The 19650-nt window shown below is 51.1% G+C and overlaps 1 protein-coding gene across 2 annotated transcripts; it reads right to left on the bottom strand.

Annotated features, from left to right (window-relative positions):
• Positions 1–2665: 2665 nt before the first annotated feature.
• On the bottom strand, positions 2666–8008 carry DUSP26 (dual specificity phosphatase 26). 2 transcript variants are annotated; one of them, XM_058670404.1, is made up of 4 exons: positions 7902–8008; positions 5750–6004; positions 4299–4513; positions 2666–3140 (listed from the first exon to the last, which is right to left on the bottom strand). In XM_058670404.1, exons 2-4 carry the CDS (start codon positions 5968–5970, stop codon positions 2941–2943), a joined length of 636 nt encoding a protein of 211 aa, XP_058526387.1. In that variant the 5' UTR covers positions 5971–6004; positions 7902–8008; the 3' UTR covers positions 2666–2940. The 2 variants fall into 2 exon arrangements, with proteins under 2 accessions (XP_058526387.1, XP_004592765.2); XM_004592708.2 differs by lacking the exon at positions 7902–8008 and having other exon boundaries at positions 5750–6088.
• Positions 8009–19650: the final 11642 nt, after the last annotated feature.

The following is a 19650-nucleotide window of genomic DNA, read 5'->3' as shown; positions in this document are numbered from 1 at the left end:
CCTGTGAAAACTGTCTGCCGTCTCAGTCAGCAGCTCTGGCTGGTCTCCCCTCCGACAAGAGCAGCCAGAAACATCAAGACCTGTGCCTCCTGAGAGACCCCGAGTTCTGCTTGCTACAGCTGGGAAGGGAAGGCTGGTGGGTAGGGCTGGGTGTGACTCGTGCCATCTCTCAGATGCAGTGAGAACTGTTGGTTGAAAGCATCAAGAGAGGTGCCGTGTCACAGGTGGTGGTGGCCTTACGACATTCTGGCCCCAAGAACACGCTTTAGTGAAAAGGAAGGGGCGTGGTGGCCATTGGCAGGTGGGGTAATAAATGAACACACTGTTGCTTGTGACTGTTGGGCCATGTAACTTCCTTCAGGGGCAAAGCCGAAAAGAGTGGAAGAGAAAATGTTTCTCTCTCCCCTTCCTAACACCCTGGCATCAGGGGACACACAAAACCCTACCTGTAGGAGATTTAGGCTGGAGCTGATGTCAGGTGAGTACCTGGGGCAGGCACCCGGCACAGCAGTCCAGCTGTTCCCTGGGGTGCCCGCTTCCCATATAGAAGACCGTGGGATCAAGTCCTGTCTTCTTCTTCTACTTCTATTATTTCTTTTTTAATATTTATTTATTTTTATTGGAAAGTCAGATATACAGAGAGGAGGAGAGACAGAGAGGAAGATCTTCCATCCGCTGATTCACTCCCCAAGCAGCTGCAACAGCTGGCGCTGAGCCAATCTGAAGCCAGGAGACCAGGGCATCTTCTGGGTCTCCCACTTGGCTGCAGGGTCTCTAGTCCTTGGGCCACCCTTGACTGCTTTCCCAGGCCACAAGCAGGGAGCTGGATGGGAAGCAAGGCCGCCGGGATTAGAACCGGCGCCCATATGGGATCCCGGGGCGTTCAAGGTGAGGACTACTACGTCGGACCCCTAGTCTTGTCTACTTCTGATCCAGCTTCCTGCAAGCTGGCAGCTGACAGCTCACCGGCTTGTGCCTCTGGCTCCCCTGGGAGAGACCCGGATGGTGTTTCAAGCCATTGACTACTGTTGTGACACTTCGAGGAACGAACCAGCTGATGGAAGACCATTCAGTCTTGTATTTTGAAAACCTATTTGAAAGGGATGGTTACGGGGGTGGGGTGGGGTGGGGAAGAGACAGAGATAGGGATCTTCCATGTGTTGTTTTACTCTCCAAACAGCTGCAATATCCAGGGCTGAGCCAAGCTAAAGCCAGGAGCCAGGAGCTTCATCTGGGTCTCCCACATGGGTTCAGGAGCCCAAGCACTTGGCCCCTACTTTCCCAGGTGCATAAGCAGGGGGCTGGATGGGAAGTGGAGCAGCTGGACTTGAACTGGTGCTCATATGGGATGCCAATGCTGCGGGTGGAGGCTTATTCTGTTATGCCACAGTGCCAGCCCCTCAGTCTTTTAAATAAAATGAAAATAAATAAAACATTTAAAAGCAATCTTCTGCTATCCTATCTGACTGAGGAACTGACATAGACACCAGGATGATCTCTTCAAAATAAAACGGTATTTCTTACACAGCCAAGCAGGTGAACAGCCAGACTCTAAGCCTGAGGGGTGGAGGGCTGGAGACATGGAGGGGTGGGGAGGGTGGAGGGTGGAGACTTGGAGGAGTGGGGGGTGGAGACGTAAAGGGTGTAGGGGTGGAGGGTGGAGGCTGGGGAGGGGTGGAGGGTAGAGGGGTGGAAGTGTGGAGGGGTAGAGTTGTGGAGGGGTGGAGTCATGGAGGGGTGGAAGGTAGAGGCTGGGAGGCTGGGGGAGGCGTGCAGGGTGGAGGGGTGGAGGGGTAGAGGGATGGAGGGGTGGACAGGTGGAGAGTGGAAGTGTGGAGGGTGGAGGCTGGGAGGCTGGGGGAGGTGTGCAGGGTGGGGGGGTACAGTCATGGAGGGGTGGAGACCTGGAGGGGTGGAGACTTGGAGGGGTGGAGACGTGGAGGGGATGGGGTCGGGAGGGTGGAGCAGTGGAAGGGTGGAAGGGTGGAAGGGTGGAGGGACAGAGTCGTGGAGGGGTGGAGGATGGAGGGGTGGAGACTTAGAGGGGTGAAGGATGGAGGGGTGGAGACTTAGAGGGGTGAAGGATGGAGGGGTGGAGACTTGGAGGGGTGGAGTCGTGCCTGCCATTGGAAGCACAAGCACAAAGATGCTGCCAACATCACGTTTCTGGTCCTCTGCTTCCCTCTCGTGGACTAACTGGAAATAGCAGCTCAAGATTTGGCTCCCGGCAAGGACGGGAACTGGAGCAGGGAGAAATGGCGCCGTAAAAATCCAGGGAGGTTCAGAGGCTGGTGCCAGGCTTTGGGCACGGACAGGAGGTTGTCAGGAGCTGTGGCTATCCTCAGCGAGGCTGGGCGGGGCGGGGAGAGTCTCAGGGGGAGAGGCGAACTTCACCCACCTGTCAATGACGTCAAGGACTCGCTCTGCATGTCCATCGTCTTTATTTTTCCTTCAGATATCTGTATCCAGTGTTCAAGCAACCATCGCAAGACCCCCAGTGCTTTTTCTGGCCACGAGCTGCTGCAGTGCCCCCGGGCACAATGCCAACCCTCACGCACCTCCTCTGGCAGTAACCAGCCCTTGGCTTTCTGCCTCTCCTGTCAGCGGTTCACTCACATCACCTCCTCCCGCTGTCTCTGTGCTCTGGCTCCACGCCCCTCCCCTGCCCGCTCGCACTGGACGGAGGCGCTCGCTGCCTTCTGGTCAGAGAGAGGAAATGAGAGAGGGGAAGGAATGCCTTCGAGCCAGCAGGCAGGAACCCCAGCAGCCTGGCTGTCTCCCGCCCCAGGCAGGCCCCATCTGGTGCCCACTGTACTCCCAGCCCCTCCCACAAAAGGGCAGTGGTGGCCTAGGCCTCTCTCTTGCCTCCTGGAGGGGATGCGTGCCCTGGCTCTCCTACCACCTGCGGACCTGGCCTGGGTTTCCCCTGCCCGCCGCCCCTCACGCCTCCAGCCCTTGCCGCAGCCTGCGGTCCAGGGCCAGGAGCTGCCTCAGGAAGCCACGGTTGGGGGTGATACCACGGTGGTCCTTGACCTTCTTGATGGCTTCCACGAGGGTGAGGTGGTGGTACAGCATGAGGTAGGCCAGCACCAGCGTGGCAGAGCGGCTCACTCCCACGGCGCAGTGCACCAGGATCCTCCCTGTGAAGGGGGCACGGAGACAGGGCTGGAAGCTGGCAGGAGAGGGAGGCCCTCGCACCTGGGGGTAAGCCGGTGGAGGTGAGCAGAGACCCAAGGGGTCCCGGCAAGGGATGCTGGCAGTATGCATCCGGGGGGGTGGGGGGGAGGAGACAGAGCCACCTGGAGAGGACACAGAGCAGCTCACTGACCCGCACTGGTATGAACTTGGCCTTGGCACAGGGTAACGCCTGAGCTGAGCACTGCTGGGTGCTCAGGGGACAGCACTCCCTGTCTGTCTTGTCCTTCCTTCCTTCAAGATTGATTTGAAAGAGAGAGAGGAGAGGAGAGGAGAGACAGAGAGATGGGGGGAGGGAGAGAGAGATCTTCCATGCACTGGTTCAGTCCCCAGTCAGCTGCCTGCACCACTGGTACCCACAGGGGCAATCATAGGAAGCAGCTTTACTTGCTATGCCACAACGCCAGCCCAGACACCCTCTGTGTAACCCTGCCATTCTTCAGTCTCCCTTCAACCGCTGCATACATGTTTAGTTGTATCTTCTTAACCCTCTACCCACCAAGGCTGAGGGGACAGTTTCCTGTCCTGAACGCTGTAGCATGAGCATGTCATCCTGCAGCTAACATCTGTCCTCCAGGGAGATGGGTGTTGTGGCGGAGTGGGTGAAGCCTCTGCCCGTGTGTAACACAAAGTCATCCTGACTTCCATGTGGTTTCCTCAGTCTGACAGGATAACAGATTTACCGCTCTTGCAATGTTTGTTTGTTTTTGTTTTATTTAAAAGGTTGAGAAACATAGGCACCTGCAGCACTGGCAGTCCAGATGGGAGCCTGTTTGAGTCCCAGCTGCTCTAACTTCCGATCCAGCTCCCTGCTAATGGTCTGGAAAAAGCAACAGGAGATGGCTCAGTGGCCTGGGCCCTGTCACCCAAGTGGGAGATCCAGATGACGCTCCTGGCTCCTGGCTGCAGACTGTCCCAGTCCTGTTTCTTGCAGCATGCCCTGAGAGTGAACCAGCAGACAGAAGATCCTGCTCTCTCTGTCCCCTCCTCTCTCTGTTACTCTTGGTTCCAAATAAATACACAAATTAAAAAAAAAAAATTCTCTCCACCCTTGAAGCCCAGGGCTCCTCCCTAGCTGTCTGAGGCCCCTTCCCCTCACCTACCTCCTGGCTGGCTCAGGGCCCGGTGGATGAAGTCGGCGGCTGTCTTGAAGTGCACACTCATGTCAAAGGCTGGCGAGTCGTGGGCCTCTACGCCCAGGTAGCGGATGCCCAGCCCTTCATAGGCCTCGGGGGTGCCTCGCCACCTGCTGTGTGACGCATTGAGGATGTGTGTGATGCCCAGGCGGCGGAGCTCTCGGCGGTTGTTAGCCATGTCCCTGCGTGGAACAGAGGTTAGAGACGGTGGGGGCAGCCAGGGGGAGGAGCCCCTTGCTGGCTCCAGGCGCTGTCACAGGGTGAAAGGAAGCAGCCAGTCCTTGCCTGTTGGCCTGGAGGGGAAGGAGCTGAGGGTAGGGGCGACGATGGGTCTGAAGAAAGGAAGGTACGGGGCGCAGAGGCCAGCAGTGGGAAGAAGTGGGTGTGGCCGGATCTGTGGGGACAGTCCTTAAGGGTAGAACTGGGATTGGAGGACGCCACTGGGAAGCTGACTCCAAGTTCCCAGCCAGGAGGACTACCAAGCAGAGTTTATCTAAGAGAGAGAACTGTCTCTGGGGTATTCAAACATTCGGAGATCACACAGGCACGGATGCTGCTGTGCGCACGGGGCTACCCGTGGGCTGCTGGACTTGTTCACATTTAACCTTGAGCTGCCGTGGCTCTAACCCAGTTCCTCTACGCTTCCTTGGCGAACCAGAGTGCTCACGGGTTTGGCCAGTTATCCTGCAACTTGTAAGTGCCTTGTTTATATGGCGCGACCGGCATGTGTTCGGTCGGCCAGTGACCCCTTGAGCTGAATGGTAGATGCCCCTCAGAGCCAGTGTGCTGTCTGAGAGCCAACTCCTCAAGGAGACCCTCCCAAGTCCTGCCTCTGCTACTGAGGACCTGCCCGAGCTTCAGTTGCTTCATCTGGAGCCCGAGGGCCGTGGGATACCTACCTCACAAGAGCTGTGAGGAGCAAGAGAGAGAAAACGCAACTGAACACAAGCCTTGCACACTCCCGAGCCCTTGGGTGGCTGGCGGGAGAGGATGAGGAAGGGGGCTGTCCTTCCTCTGGGGGTCCTGTCCCCTCATCCCTGCCATGTGCTGAGTCCTGCAGGCACTACAGGGTCTCAGGAGGCCTCATGCCTGTCCTTGGCTCCAGCAGTGGCCTCTGCCCGCAGCCATATGGCACGAGGGATGGAAGCACAGGGCGTCATGTCCAGGGCCAGCTTGGTACACTGGGCCGGCCTTGCCTACGGACTTTACTACACAGACAACCTTACTACCCATCCGGCCCACACTCCCCCAATCCCCATAGCCCCTCCCTGCCGCCTCCTCCTCCCTCCTGGGTCCCCACAGTGCAAAACCAACAGAACCAACAGCACACACTTGCTGCCTGCCTGCCTCTCTCCTCCTCCTCCACACACACACACACACACAGGTCCAGCCATGGTCCCAGGGTGCCCCGTACATACTGGTCTCCAAGGTAGAGGCCTGGCCAGACCTCATCAGCATGGTTGCAGGCTGTCTTGCCGGTGTAGAGGAGCCGCTCCAGCTCAAAGACATTCAGGAAGGGATGCTGAATGGCCGGCATCTCTTCCAGGCTGCCTCGGGGGCGGACGGGAGACCTGGTGCTCCCCCGGGAGAAGCGGGCCATGAAGGTCATGGAGGCCCAGAGCCAGTTCCCAGGGCACATCTTCCAGGCGGCTGAGGGCACGAGGGGCCAGGTGCTGGCAGAGGCAGGGGCGAGAGACAAGGCTTGGGTGAGTCCAGGGTGGTAGCTGTGGCTTCTTGACTGACGTCCTGGGCGGGGCCCCGGGCAAGCAGGTTCCTGAGTGAGGGGAATGTGAGTGGGTGTTGGGGGAAGGGCTTCAGGACGGTTTTTTTTTGCTGTTGTTCCCAGCAATGGCCAAGCTCATTTTACTCAGCCAGGCATGGAGGTAGGAGAGTCACATGCCCTTGTTTACGGGAAGAGTGAGTTGCCCAGCCCCCACTGCTCTCTCTCTCTCTTTTTTTCTTTTCTCTCTCTCTCTCTCTCTCTCATTCTCTCTCTCTCTCTCTCTCTCTCTCACACACACACACACACACCTCGCTGGCATATCAGGGTGGCCAGACCCACTGCTGGGGCTCATGCTAGCCCCGACAGTTTGGGTCTGTCGGCAGAAGAGTCTAACGGATCCGGGCTGGGGCTAGGGCCTTCTTGGAAATCCATCCAGAGGGAATTAGCAGGCAGACAGTAGCATCTGGGGCCATGACATATGCCAGGTCTGCCTCCTTGGCCCTGGAGATAAGCCAGTTATGGAAAGTGTGTGTGTGTGTGTGTGTGTGTTAGCAGCGCAGGGTGGGGCAAGCCAGAGAGAGAAAGAGTAAGTTTGGGGAAGCTACCTGCTGAATGCAAGACCTAGTGGGAGAAGACACTGATCTTTGGGCACAACAGGCAAACCACGAGGCTTTGGCTCAGCACCAGGACACTGATCAAACCTTACTACTTCTGTTGAGCATTCGTGGTTGAACAGGGCTGGACTCTGTGTGTGTGTGTGTTTGCAAAGGTGGGGTGAATGCACAGCAGGAGGGAAAGGGAAAAGCTAGGACCAGCCACACACAGGGGCTCGATGGCTGCCCCTGGTGGGAGTCAGCTACGGGGCTTGGAAGGTGGCTCTCACACTACCCGCGGGCAAGGAGCCCCTGACAAGGCAGAGCCAGGAAGGGTCAGCCTGGCAGACTTGCCCTGGGATCCGCGGGCAGACAGGCCACTTGGCCAAAACCCCTTTGCGTCCCTCCTCCTCTCACATGTCTAGGCTGGCCTGTTTGGAAGGATGGGCTAACCTGTAGAATACCCTCCCCTCTGCCCACCAACCTCAATCTAATCCCCCTCTCCTCCAGTGACAGGCCATCTTCGTCCAGGACCACACTCTTACCAGGGCCCGGCTCTTCCAGTTCGCCTTCCCGTTCCACCTTCTTCCCTACTCCCTCCCCACAGCCCAGATCAAGCCCTTGCAGGGGGTCTTAGCATCAAGTCAGGAGGGACCCCCGCATTCCTAGAGTGTTTAGGGAGAGATCTCACACATACCCCGCCACGGTGGGGTTAGAAGGAGCACAGGGCTGTTGGCACCTGTACCAACAGCACTGCTCATCTTCATCCGCCTTTTCACCACCGCTACCACCACCATCATCATCATCAACATCATCATCCTCACCCATCTGTCTCTTGGGGCCTAGAAAGACCCCATCACTTTTATTCCTAAGCATCCTCCCTTCTTTCCAGACCCTGCTGCCTACGTGACGCCGAAAGTAAGAGAAGCGGGAAGAACAGCCGATGAGCTCACCGTGGAACTCTAGATGTCCTGGCGAGGCGGAGACGCCCTCACGGTCTCGGAATGTACCCCTCCTGGCCTAGCCTTCTGCTAACCCTCCGCCGCTCTCAGGACTCTGAGCTGTCGCCGCGGTTCTAACAGGTTCATGGCTGTCGCCCCAGACTCGCCAACCCAGACAGTCGGGCGCCGCCGAACGAACGCGCGGAGGAGGGCGCGCTGGAGAGCGCGCAGCGGCTCGCTTATGTTTCAGGCTCTCTCTATACTCCCAGCCCCGAGCCCGTGGGAAGGCGACCACCCGCCATAGCCCCTCTACCTCGTCGCCGCGCTGAGCAGGGTCTCAGTCCCGATGGCAGGTGGTTATTGCACGCAGCCCCCAGGCCATGACTGCCTCCCGCGCCACCGCCGCCGCCGCAGCCGCCGAATGTCTATTTTTAAGCCGTGAAGCGGGGTTGGTGTCTGGGTGTGTGTGGGCGACACGCAGGCCCGCGGTCTCGCACGGAGCGGTGCGCGTGCCACGCAGCGTGGGCCCCGCTGCACCCTGCGCGCGGGCGGAGCGCACCCAGACCGCGCAGCACCTAGCGCGCGCCGGCCTGGGAGCCTGGTGGCGCCACCCAAAGCGAAGGCTTTGGGCCTCAAGAAGAGACGGTCCCAGCCTTTGCCAGACCGAACCTCAGACACACACACTCCTCCTCCCAGTAAGAGTCTGCACAGGGGAGTAGTCCAGAAAACCGTGTGGTAAATGGCAGTCCTTATCTCCATGTTCTAGATACCCTGGGCTTTGGTGCCGACCTTAACTGCAGTCTATGAAATCAGCATGACCATTATTTTCTCATTTTTGGCAGGTGTTGGAGGCACACAGAGAGGTCAAGCCATTTACCTTGGGTTGCACAGCGAATGATTGGTGGACCTGAATTTCAAACAATGTCTGTGACTCTGTGGGTCATGTCCGGTTTTTTTTTTTTTTTTTTTTTTTGAGATTTATTTATTTGAAGGACTGAGTTACAGCGAGAAGAAGAGGGAGATGGGGGAAGAGAGAGAGAGAGAGAATGAACATGTTCACTTCCTACGCAGTTGTAATGATTACTGCTGAGCCCATCTTAAACCTGGAGAAATGCACTTTTTCCGGGTCTTGGAGGGGTCCCAAGGCTTTGGACCATCCTCTGCTACCTTCCCAGGCCACAAGCAGGGCTTGAACTGGTGTCCATATGGATTGCCGGCACCACAGGTGTTAGCTTTACTTGCTACGCCACAGGGCCAGCCCCTGGTTCACATCCTTACCCAGACCCTCACCCAGGGCCCTTCCCACAGTTGTGAATTTTCCGCTTGCATCACTGAGCTCATGGCAAAGGTCACTCTTTCCCCAGACTCTGAGGAAGGAATGGCCACCAGCCTCTGCCAGCTCATCTTGAGTTACAGCGGAGTGAAAGGAGGGTAGGGATAGTAGAGTCAGGTTTATGCAAGCGCCTTCCAAGAGGGGCGGGCAAGAGTCGTCGAGGGGAGGCAGGGCACCCTCTTTTCCTGGTTCTATCCCTGAAGTGCCGGTTGGTGATGGGACTCTGATGCTCATGACTGGCGTTTGTGGTGGACACCTGCAAGCCATAGACCACTGGGTCCCTGTGCATGTGGGTGTGGACCAGCCCCTTGCGCTGTGGCTGGGCTTCCCAAGGATTTACAGATCAGAACACCGAGTTGACGGCGGTGTGGGGCGCTGTTGGACAGCAGGGTCCTTGGCTCTTCTTCTGGAGGTGGGTCTTGCTGCTCCTCCCTGGAAGCTCAGGTCTACCTTGCTGCCCACCAGCTGCCCCAGGCATGTTCCCTTGCCCACAAACTTCTTTATTGTCAGTATCGTGTAAGTTTCAAGATTTCAAGTGCATCAGAGACTATGGCCGGGGTACCTTCTCAAGAGCCTACCTCTTGGGGATGTGATGGAGTGGGTAGGCGAGGGAGATGAGGCCAGATGGGCAGGGAGGAGGAGGGTCCCAGATATTGCTGGGTAGAGAACCAGGCAAATTGCAACTCTAGCTGTCTCCTGGGTTAGAGCGTGTGGGTGGATTCTTTGTAGCTGAGATCCTGCCCAGCAGCTGTGGCACACCAAGCTTGTCCTGGGTGGGACAAGGCGATGGGATCACTGAGCCACTTCCGTGGGAAAGGGGCAGTCACTTTCCTGTCTGCTCTACAGACTTCTTCTCCAGAGGTACAAGGTTAAGTTCTTTTCAGTTCCCCTTGTGCTTGCTCGGTGGGATAGCATCCCTGAAGCAATGCAATCCTTGTCTTTTCCAGCCTTGAGGCGGCCTAGGAAACCTGAGGTGTGCATTGGCTGATCCAGAACACACTCGTTTGCTCCGATCACACAGTCAGCTGGGAGAGGCACTTTAAGTGACCTTCCGTGGTGCTGGTCAACTGAGAAGATGCTGCCTGCATCTTCTCCATCTTTCAGAGGACTTCTCTCCCAACGCTGTACTGAACCTCGCTCAGAAAGCTGGGACAGTGTGGTTTCAAGACCGGCCTTGTTTGTGGGTAACCATGGAAACCGGGCATGCCAGCATCTCCATGAGGACCGTTGCCATGAGTCGACCCACAGCCCACACGGCTTCCTAATTCTCTCTGACTCTGAAAGGCTCATTATGTGTTCAGGTGACATCAACCAAACAAAGAGAAATCACGTGCCCCCACGATCTCTGTCAGCCCAGTTAATCCCAGCTACAAGATGGGTGGCTGTTCATGTCCTTGTTGAATACCTGAGAAGGCTGATATTTGCAGCTTGTGGACACAAAACTTAAACTCAGGGCTGCTTTTTTTTTTTCTAGAAATGTCAATATTATAAGGATGAATGACTTCCTATAGAAAGCCTTGCTGCATTGTTTCTTATGCATTGATTTCTTTCTTGTGCTCCTTCTATCAAAGGATAGGAGTTTACTTGTTAATGGGCAGATTTAGAACTGTCCCTGGGGCTGGTATTGTGGCACATCAGGCTACATTTCTGCTGGTGATGCCAACATCCTATAGACTGCCCGTTCAAGTCTAGGCTACCCCGTTTCCAATGCTGCTCCCTGCTAATGGGCCCGGGAAAGCAGCAGAGGATGGCCCAAACGCGAAGCCTCCTACACTCCTAAGGGAGACCTGGATGGAGCTCCAGGCCTCTGCTGCTCTTTCACCAGCCAACCACATCCTAACAGCCTCATGCCTGTTCTTCCTGCACTGGTCTGCCATTGTGGGTCTAAGCTGCTCTTTTGGGAGGTGTTCAAACCTGGCAGCACCAACAGATAGCTCCTTTTGTCATGAAGAATAACAAAAGACTCAGTGATCTTTGGGGGTGCCCCGTGTTGAGGCTGGTTTAATTTTCATGCCTCCTTCTTTGGCTTCTTTCTCTACTTCTCCCACCTTGTGACTGGTCCATGGAGCCTTTCTCTGGATTGGAGAGCAAGCACCTTGGTCCTTTGAGTACGGTGAGAATTTGGTTTGGGGTTCAGGTCCATTCCTTCCTTCTGCCCCTGTGCAGTCTGCAGCACTTTTTCCATGAGGGATGAGGACACTGACCACCATGAATGTAACTTTCCTAAGGGCCACACATATTGCCAGGAGCAGAAAAGAAAAAAAGAAAAAACATGTGTGCAAGCATGTTTTGGAAAAGATGGTAAGGGACCGTGTTAAATACCAAGAAAAACACTAGCCTGAAGCATTTTTAGCTCAGTCTTTAAACCGTAGTCCCATTTGGTTGGCGATTCCTGACTCTTCCACCTCCTGGATTAATTAATTATTTTTCTATGAAATTGGCTTGAAACTTCCTGTGTTTTACACGTGCTTGAAAAACTGGTTATCTCCACTTGGGAACTCAGTTTTCCATCTTTATTTCCCTCCTATAAAAGGTTTTAAAAGATTTCAGATCATTCATTTTTTTTTTTGGGTTTCATTTTATTTGTTCCTGAAATTGGGATTAAAACCTGCAGTGTGTTTGTGAGCTTGTTGAGTGCCAGGCTGTGTGATTAACACGCAAGGTTTGCTGGTAATATCTCTTTAAAATTTAAAACGGTCTTTTGGATAATCGGTAGTGTCCCTAGGACTCTAAAGACATTTCACTTTAAATTCCACTGTGATAGTGAGATTGTCTGATTTATTTTTCTGTTGCCATTTTTGTTACATTAAATTCGATATGTTTTAAAAATATTTTTCTTCTTTTTTTTTAGGTTTAGTCATTTTTATTGGAAAGTCAGATTTACAGAAAGGAGGAGAGACAGAGAGAAAGATCTGCTGTCCATTGGTTCACTCTCCAAGTGGCCACCACAGCGGCCAGAGCTGAGCCAATCTGAAACCAGGAGCCAGGAGCTTCCTCTGGGTCTCCCACGCGGGTGCAGGGTCCCAAGGCTTTGGGCTGTCCTTGACTGCTTTCCAAGCCTACAAGCAGGGAGCTGGATGGGAGGTGGAGCATCTGGGACATGAACTGGCGCCCATATGGGATCCTGGTGAGTACAAGGCGTGGATTTTAACCACTAGGCTACCATGTGGGGCCCCTTAAGTATAACTTTTATAAACTGTTTATGTAACTAGATTAAAAAAAATCAGTCCATATCTCAGTGAGTCTTTTTATATTTATTGTGATTATTGGTATCAATAAAATGATTTCTGTTGTCATGCCTTCTTTTTCCCTTTGACTAGATTCTCAAATTTTAATTTGATTTTGTGTTATTTTATTTGGGAAACAGAGAGATGGGGGTAGGGGAGGAATAAGACAGGGTGGAATTTCCCATTCTTTGCTGGTTCACATCCCAAATGCCTGCAACAGCCCAGGCTGGGCCAGGCTGAAGTCAGGAGCTAGAAACTCACTCCAGGCTGCCACGTGGGTGGCAAGGATGCAGGCACTTGAGTAATCCCTCCCGCCTCCCATGGCATGGAATTGGCAGTGGAATCAGGATTTGAATCCAGGTCTGATATAAGATGCATGCACCCCCAACAGTGTCTTAGATGAATCCATCTGGGATTCTTTCATTTATATATGTTTATTGGAAAGGCAGGTTTACAGAGAGATCTTCCATCCACTAGAAGGTCTATAGGTGGTGACCCAGTTGCTTTGCTCTGCCTGCATTGTGGCACAGTGCGGTAAGCCACTGCGTATAGGGGCTCTGGCTGAAGTCCTCACTGCTCCACTTCTGATCCTGGTCCCTGCTAAGGACCTGGGAAAGCAGCAGAAAGTGCTTCAAGTGCTTGAGTCTCCACACCTATGTGGGGGGACTCGGGAGAAGCTCCTGGCTCCTGGCTTTGGCTGGCCCAGCCCTGGCCATTGTCTCCACACCTATGTGGGGGGACTCGGGAGAAGCTCCTGGCTCCTGGCTTTGGCTGGCCCAGCCCTGGCCATTGTAGCTGTTTTGGAGGTGAACCAGCAGATGGAAGATCTCTCTCTCTTCTTCCCTCTCTCCCCTGCCCTCTCCCTTTTCCTCTCTGCAACTCTCCCTTTCAAACAAACGAACAAACAAAAGAGTGAAAGTACCGGAGACCAGCTCCAGCTGACTCAGAGCTTGCAAAGGATGCGTGGATCAGCGAGACAATAAGAAAGAGAAGATAAGGAGAGGCAGAGGAGACATGGACCACTGTGGCATGATGCTCATAATGAACAACGCAGGAAAGTTACCTTCTTTACTTACACATAGATCATCACAAGCTTTTGCACAACATCCAATTGTTTCATTTTTACTTCGTTATAAAAGAATGACTACAAAATCAATCCTAAAAAATCTTACTGTTATTTTACTTCAGAGAAAATACTTTCAGCAAGCTATTACTCTTTCAAACCTGCAGTGACCTGGCTGAAGCCAGGAACTCCACGGTTGGCAGCACATGCAGTTACATGGTGGCAAGTGGTTTCTTATATCCAAAATCGGTTTTCACTAAACACAAACTAACATTACTTAAAATATCAAGAGTACAGAATTAAAAGAAAAACTCATAAATGAAAGGAATTTATGAAAGCATATACCATAGATTCTTTATTAAATCTTAAAATCAACCATGCATTAATTACCATCACCTTCACCTACTATTGATGCAATTGTTTTTTGGTCTTTTGTTAAAGGACAGTGAAAGGGATTAGGGCAACTCAGCCATTCTACAAACAGAGGGCCTTTACAATAGACCTCTTTTTATCTTTAGAAACTGTTTTCTTTCCCCAAATATGAGTGCCAATATAAGGCAGAAATTTTTATAAACTGTTTTCTTTCCCTAAATGTAAGTGCCAATATAAGGTTGGAATTTTAAGCCATTTTTTTGCGGGGGATTCACATTTGTCTCCCTTTAGAAGATGCCCCATATACTTTCTGCTTTCCGTGGCGAGAAACCAAAATGCGTCATTTCATGTGTTGTAACAGTTCGAGGCGCATGGTAAACAAACTCTTTGTACTTCCATGATTGCCATCTGTTCCAAGATATTATCAAGCTGTTTCTTAAGGAAAACATTACTTATATTAGGGCAAGCTCCAGGACAAAGGTACGCACATAACAGGATGTTTGGAGACATTGTGGGCTCAATTGTTCTATTGTATACTTTTAGCTGTGTGTCATTGCCTTATGTCGCTAAAGATGTTTTTATCATAACATGATTGATCAGTTTGAGGTGTTATACCGATTACAGGAATGATTTCACATTAGCAGAAAAATAACAACTACACACTCAGGAGAATTCTATGAAACATCAGAGAGGTGATTGAGTGTCCACACAATGGGGTTGAGGCAGCAACGAGGTGACCAGAGACATTCTGCCGGGCCTTTCCACGCGGCCAGAAACTCCTCATAGCCTTGGTAACTGAGGAGCGGTGCTCATCACAGACCCATGCCATCCAACCCAACTGCATGGCTTCCCCGGCATGGGTGAAAGGGAAAAACTTGGCCTTGAGCTTGTAACAGTGGCCTGAAATTGGCTGGGATCAGTGAGAGTGAAGTTGTGCACTTTGGGTATCTGTTGCCTTGCGTTTGATTACAACAGAAACCAGCTTCTGTGCTTTTTCATATCAACTTATACCTGGATGCAGCTACCCCACAATTTCATTACATACATATTTAATGTTTAGAATGCTAAAGCTATGTATTTGTTATTTGTAATTGAACCACGATTGCCTTTCTTTTAGACTTTCTGATTTCTCTTTAATAATTTCTGATTGGTCGCTTCCTTATCAGTGAATAGCTCACTCTTCCCACACATTCTCCTGCTTGTTTAAATCTTCTCTCAGTAAATATATCAGTTGCATTGTCAACATATGTTTCTTCTTAATTTTTTTAAAAAAGATACTCCTTTTATTTATTTGAAAGTCTTAGGGAGAGAAAGAGATCTTTGTTTGCTGGCTCATTCCCCAAATGACTGCAACTTGGGCAGACCAGAGAAGAGCCAGGAGCTCCATGTATGTTTTCCATGAGTGGCCCAAGTACTTGGTCCATTTTCCACTGCTTTTGCAGGTATAATAGTAGGGAGCTGAGTTAGAAGTGGAGCAACCAGGACTTGAACTGGTATTCATACGGAATGCTGGCATTGCAGGTGGTGATGCACCATGCTGCACCACCATGCTGACCTTCCAGGGTCTGAGTTAGCAGGACCCAGCACTGGACCTGGGGCACTCTGATGGCTATGGATATCCCAGTTGACACCATAAGCTGTGTGCCCAGTGTGCACCAGGTTTCTCCTGGAGCTTCTGACACATCCGTGTCTGGACAGGGTGCTCTTTCCGTTGCTGCCCAGCCTCACCCCAGGATCGACTTGGTCCTGTGGGGAGCTCTGCTTACCCTGGGTGTCCTGTCTGCTGGGCACCCTCCTTTTGTTATGTGTTTTTTCAGTGCTGTTGCTGTGCTCAGATCTGTGTAGTCTCTCCTTGATCAAGAGAACTTTTGTTTTATTGCCTTAGAGCATAAACCTCCAGTCTCCTGCTGGAGCAGGGAGGAGTATAGGTGCCAGGCTGCAGGGACTCACTTGCCCAGACTTCTGATCAAATCCGATTAGACGCCTGTTGCTGGTTCTCTGGACTTTCAGGTGCTCTGTTGTGTAAATCAGAATAGCTGAAAGTTTTCCCCCAAAATAGTTTCTTCTCTGCTTTTCCAGCATCCAGCATTTCATCGCTATTAAGGGCTTCTTGTTCTTTTGCTGTTGTTGTTTTGTTTGGATAGTTAGTTATTTAATCTACCGTCATTTTTGTGGGGTTTCAGGAAGAGGCAGAATTAACTACTTGTTTTTAATACACAATCTTTAATTAGGAGTGCCAGCTGGTTTTTGGAAATATAGGAGTGGTGATTGCTATTCTATTTTTTTACATTCAATATTGATTTAGACTTATCAGCATTTTAAACAATTCTTTTGCATACTGTTGCTTCTTTATTCTGTTCATTCCTTCTTTTTTTTTTCTGTTAAGGAGCTCTTTTTATAAGGAACTATTGATAGTAAATTTCTAAATGCTGGAATATCTAAAAATGTCTAATTTGCCTTGACTCATGAATAATATTTTTGCCTGAGTTCAGAGACTTAGGTTTTCAGTTATGTTTCTTCAATACACCCAGCATGCATTTCTGCTTAGGAGAAGTCCTTTTCTTAGGGCCCTTGCTATTTCTTTGTTATCATTTACCCTTCACTTTTTGCTGGCTTTAGAATTTTCTCTTTGTTCTTGAAGAATGTCAGCTTCCCAACTATCGCCAAAACAACCTCTTGTTAACACAAAGCTGACTATTCTACTTATCACAGTAAGGGAAAATGCTGCCCCAGGCAGATAGCATCTCTGAGAAGGGAGCTGTGTGCAGGCTGATTCATTAAGATGTTGAACTGTGCTTTAAGGTGGATCTTTCAATGCAGGGAGTTGATTAGAACTGAGTAACTTATGTAATGAATAGTTGAGGATTGTGGAAATAGAAGGGTGAGGATTTTTCTTTAAAAAGATATATTCATTGGAATGGCAGAGTTTTAGAGACAGAGGGAAAGAGGGAGAGATCTTCCATGTGCTTGTTCATGTGTGATGTTGGCATTGTGGGCAGAGGTTTAACTACCTGTAACACAGTGCTGATCCCGAGTAGAAGGTTTGGATTTTCATTGTCCTCCCCTCATCACCCTCATCCTGAGCTGAGGGATAGACTATTTGTTTCTGGGTGGTGAATAAGCCAGGTTGTCACTGCTCTTTGAGGCACCAGGTTCATATATCAAGTACCAGAACCGTGGGGCCAGCATTGTGGTGTGATGGGTTAAGTCACTGCTTGTAATATGAGCATCCTGTATGGACACGGTCATGTACTGGCTACTCCACTTCTGAGCCAGCTTACTGCCAATGTACCAGGGAAAGCAGCAAAGCCCAGAATGATCTTTAGGCTGTTGTACCCACTTAGAGGGCTTGGAATGGGTGCCAGACTTCTGCATTCAGCATGACTCAGTCCTGGCTGTTGGGGTCAGTCAATTGGCAGAGTAAATCAGTGGATGGAAGATCTCTCTATCTCTAGAAATCTGCCTTTCACATAAATAAATATATAAATAAATAAGTTCTTGGGAATGACCAGTTCACCTCTATGGCTCTAAGGCTGTTTGTTACAAGCTCCACTAGCCTTGGATTTTTCTGTGCCTTTTAGCCCTTTTTAAATCTCTGGAGACGCTTTGAACGTTGAAACTCTTGACAATACGCCAAGAGAAGGATCACGTTCAGAGCTGCATTCACTTCTCCGCCAGGAACCAAGCTAGTGCCCAAATTATGCCAAGGCCTGAAGATTCTGTGCAACCAGTTCTGGTGCTATTAGCCAAGTAACAGAATTTTCTTACTTGTTTATTGGTTCCTAGGTTTTTATTTTGGTTGTTTTGGTGGTTTAGTGGTATTAGATATTCCGGAGACAAAATTTCAGAGGTTTTCAGGGCTGTAAGTACAACATTCTTCTAAAAGAAGACCTGTTCCCTAAGAGAAGTCAGTGTCATATCTGTTGTCACCCACTCCACTCCAGTGCCAATCCAGTTTCAGCCCAGGAGTCTTATAATTTTGATGGCATCTTCCAAATATGCCTGCTATATTCTAGGCTTCATCTTCTTTTCTTTTCTTTTTTCTTTTTGGTTTTCATTTTCAAGATATTTAAAAAATTTCTATTGAAAGCAAGAGTTGGAGAGGGAGGAGAGAGTGAGAGAGTACAAATTCTTTCATCCACTGGCTCATACTCCAAATGTCTGCATTAGTTAGAGGTAGTAGATCCAAAACTCAGATCCAGGAGCTGCTTCCAGGTCTCCTTCACGGGTGCGGGGACCCAAGTCCTTGGGCCATCCTTTGCTGCTTTTCCAGGCAAATATCAGGAATCTGGACCAGATGCAGAGCAGTTGGGACTAGAACTGGTGCTCATATGGGATCCTGGCATCACAGAAGATTAACACCCAACCTGGCTCTCATGAGTACCAATGGGTGTTGGAGTCCAACCCAGGCTGGCACACCCCAGACCCAGTCCACACCCATCCAAAGGAGATTGCAGCCATGTCAATCCCAGCCCAATGGCCCATTAACATCTCTTGTGCTCACCAGTGGGAATTCTAATTCAGCCAGTGTATCCCCTTAGCTCCCCAACCAGACCTATTCCCAGATACAGATCTTGGACGTGCCAATGAAGATTGCTGTTTCACATGGGTGAGCCCACATACTTCCCCACAAATACTACCCCCAAGACCTGATTCACTTATGTGCTAGTTGGCTTCTTGGGCCACCCTCACATTATTAATTCCTTGTTCTGACGTTTGCTGGTGGGTCCCATTGCGAGTACAGCAGCCTTGTCCATGGAAATTCCTCAGAAGTCATTCCTCACCTGGACATGAACACTCAGGTCCCTGCTTGCCCCCACCTGTGCCATCCTCCCTGTCACCCCATACCCTAAGTCTCCAGAACGTACCTCCGGGTGGTCTGAGGGCTTCACCCAGTGTCATTGGCACTCAAGCCTGGTGGCCTCAGACATGCAACTGGGGGAGCAAAAATCCCAAGCCTCCAGCCCAGCCCAGGACAAGATCCACTTGCAACACGGTGGTGGTGGGTGGAACTAAAATCCTGAGCTTCCAGCCCAGTACAGGTTGAGAACTTCCCTGGCTTTGGTTTCTTAAAGCAATAGGTTATTTTCCAGTTTAAAGGGGATAGCCACTGGATCCTTGTGCTGTTAGTCTGAATAGTAACGCAGGGATGTCCAATGATCTTTTTTTTTTTTTTTTTCTTTTTTGCCAAAATAGCTATTTGAGTTACCCAAGGTTGTAGCACTTTGGCTTCATTTGATAGCAAGGATATTTTGGTATCGGGTGATGACATTTATAACAACAAGATCATGAGGGACTGTCAAGGTGCAGTGGGTTAAACTATTAGCTGCAGTACTGGTGTCCCAGCTGCTCTACTTCTGGACCAGCTTCCCACTAACGTGCTTGAAAAGCCAGTGGAAGATGGACGAGTGCTTAGACTCCTCACAGCCATGTGGGGAAACTCAGATGAAGCTTTTAGATCCTGACTTCGCCTGGCCCAGCCCTGTTGGGAAGGAGGCAGTGGATGGAATGTCTCTCTGTGTTTCTCCATCTCTTCAACTCTGCCTTTCAGTGAACTAATTAAATCACTTTCTTTATTTTTCTTGGAATGGCAAACCCTTTGGGCCATCACCCATTTCTTTCCCAGGCCATTAGCGGGGAGCTGGATTGGAAGCAGAGCAACTGGGGCTAAAACTGGTGTCCACATGGGATGTTAGCATAACAGGTGGCAGTTTCCCTTGCTGTGCTACAATGCTGCCTGCCCACCCCCTCAGTGGGAGCTGTGGAAGGAGAGACACAGGAATGTTGTGAATAAGCATTCTCTCTCTCTCTCTCTCCCCCCTGGCTTACCATGTGATCCTCCTCTGCACACATTTCACCATCCACCACCCTCATCAGATACCAATTTGATGGGATGGCTTGCTCTTAAAATCTGAAACTCCAGGGGCCTTGGGTTTGGGGGCAAGTGCCGCTCCTCACAGTGTGGCGGCTGTGGGGGGTGCCCCTGCCGGGTCGGATCCAATGCTGGGGGCTCATGCCAAAGACACTGCCGCAAGGCAGTGAACGAGTCCTCGGCCTCACCCAGGAC

Source organism: Ochotona princeps, chromosome 11 (genome assembly GCF_030435755.1).
Source record: "Ochotona princeps isolate mOchPri1 chromosome 11, mOchPri1.hap1, whole genome shotgun sequence".
NCBI lineage: Eukaryota > Metazoa > Chordata > Mammalia > Lagomorpha > Ochotonidae > Ochotona > Ochotona princeps.
Note: the sequence above shows the minus strand (reverse complement) of the source record. Positions and strands in the feature narration are given on the sequence as shown.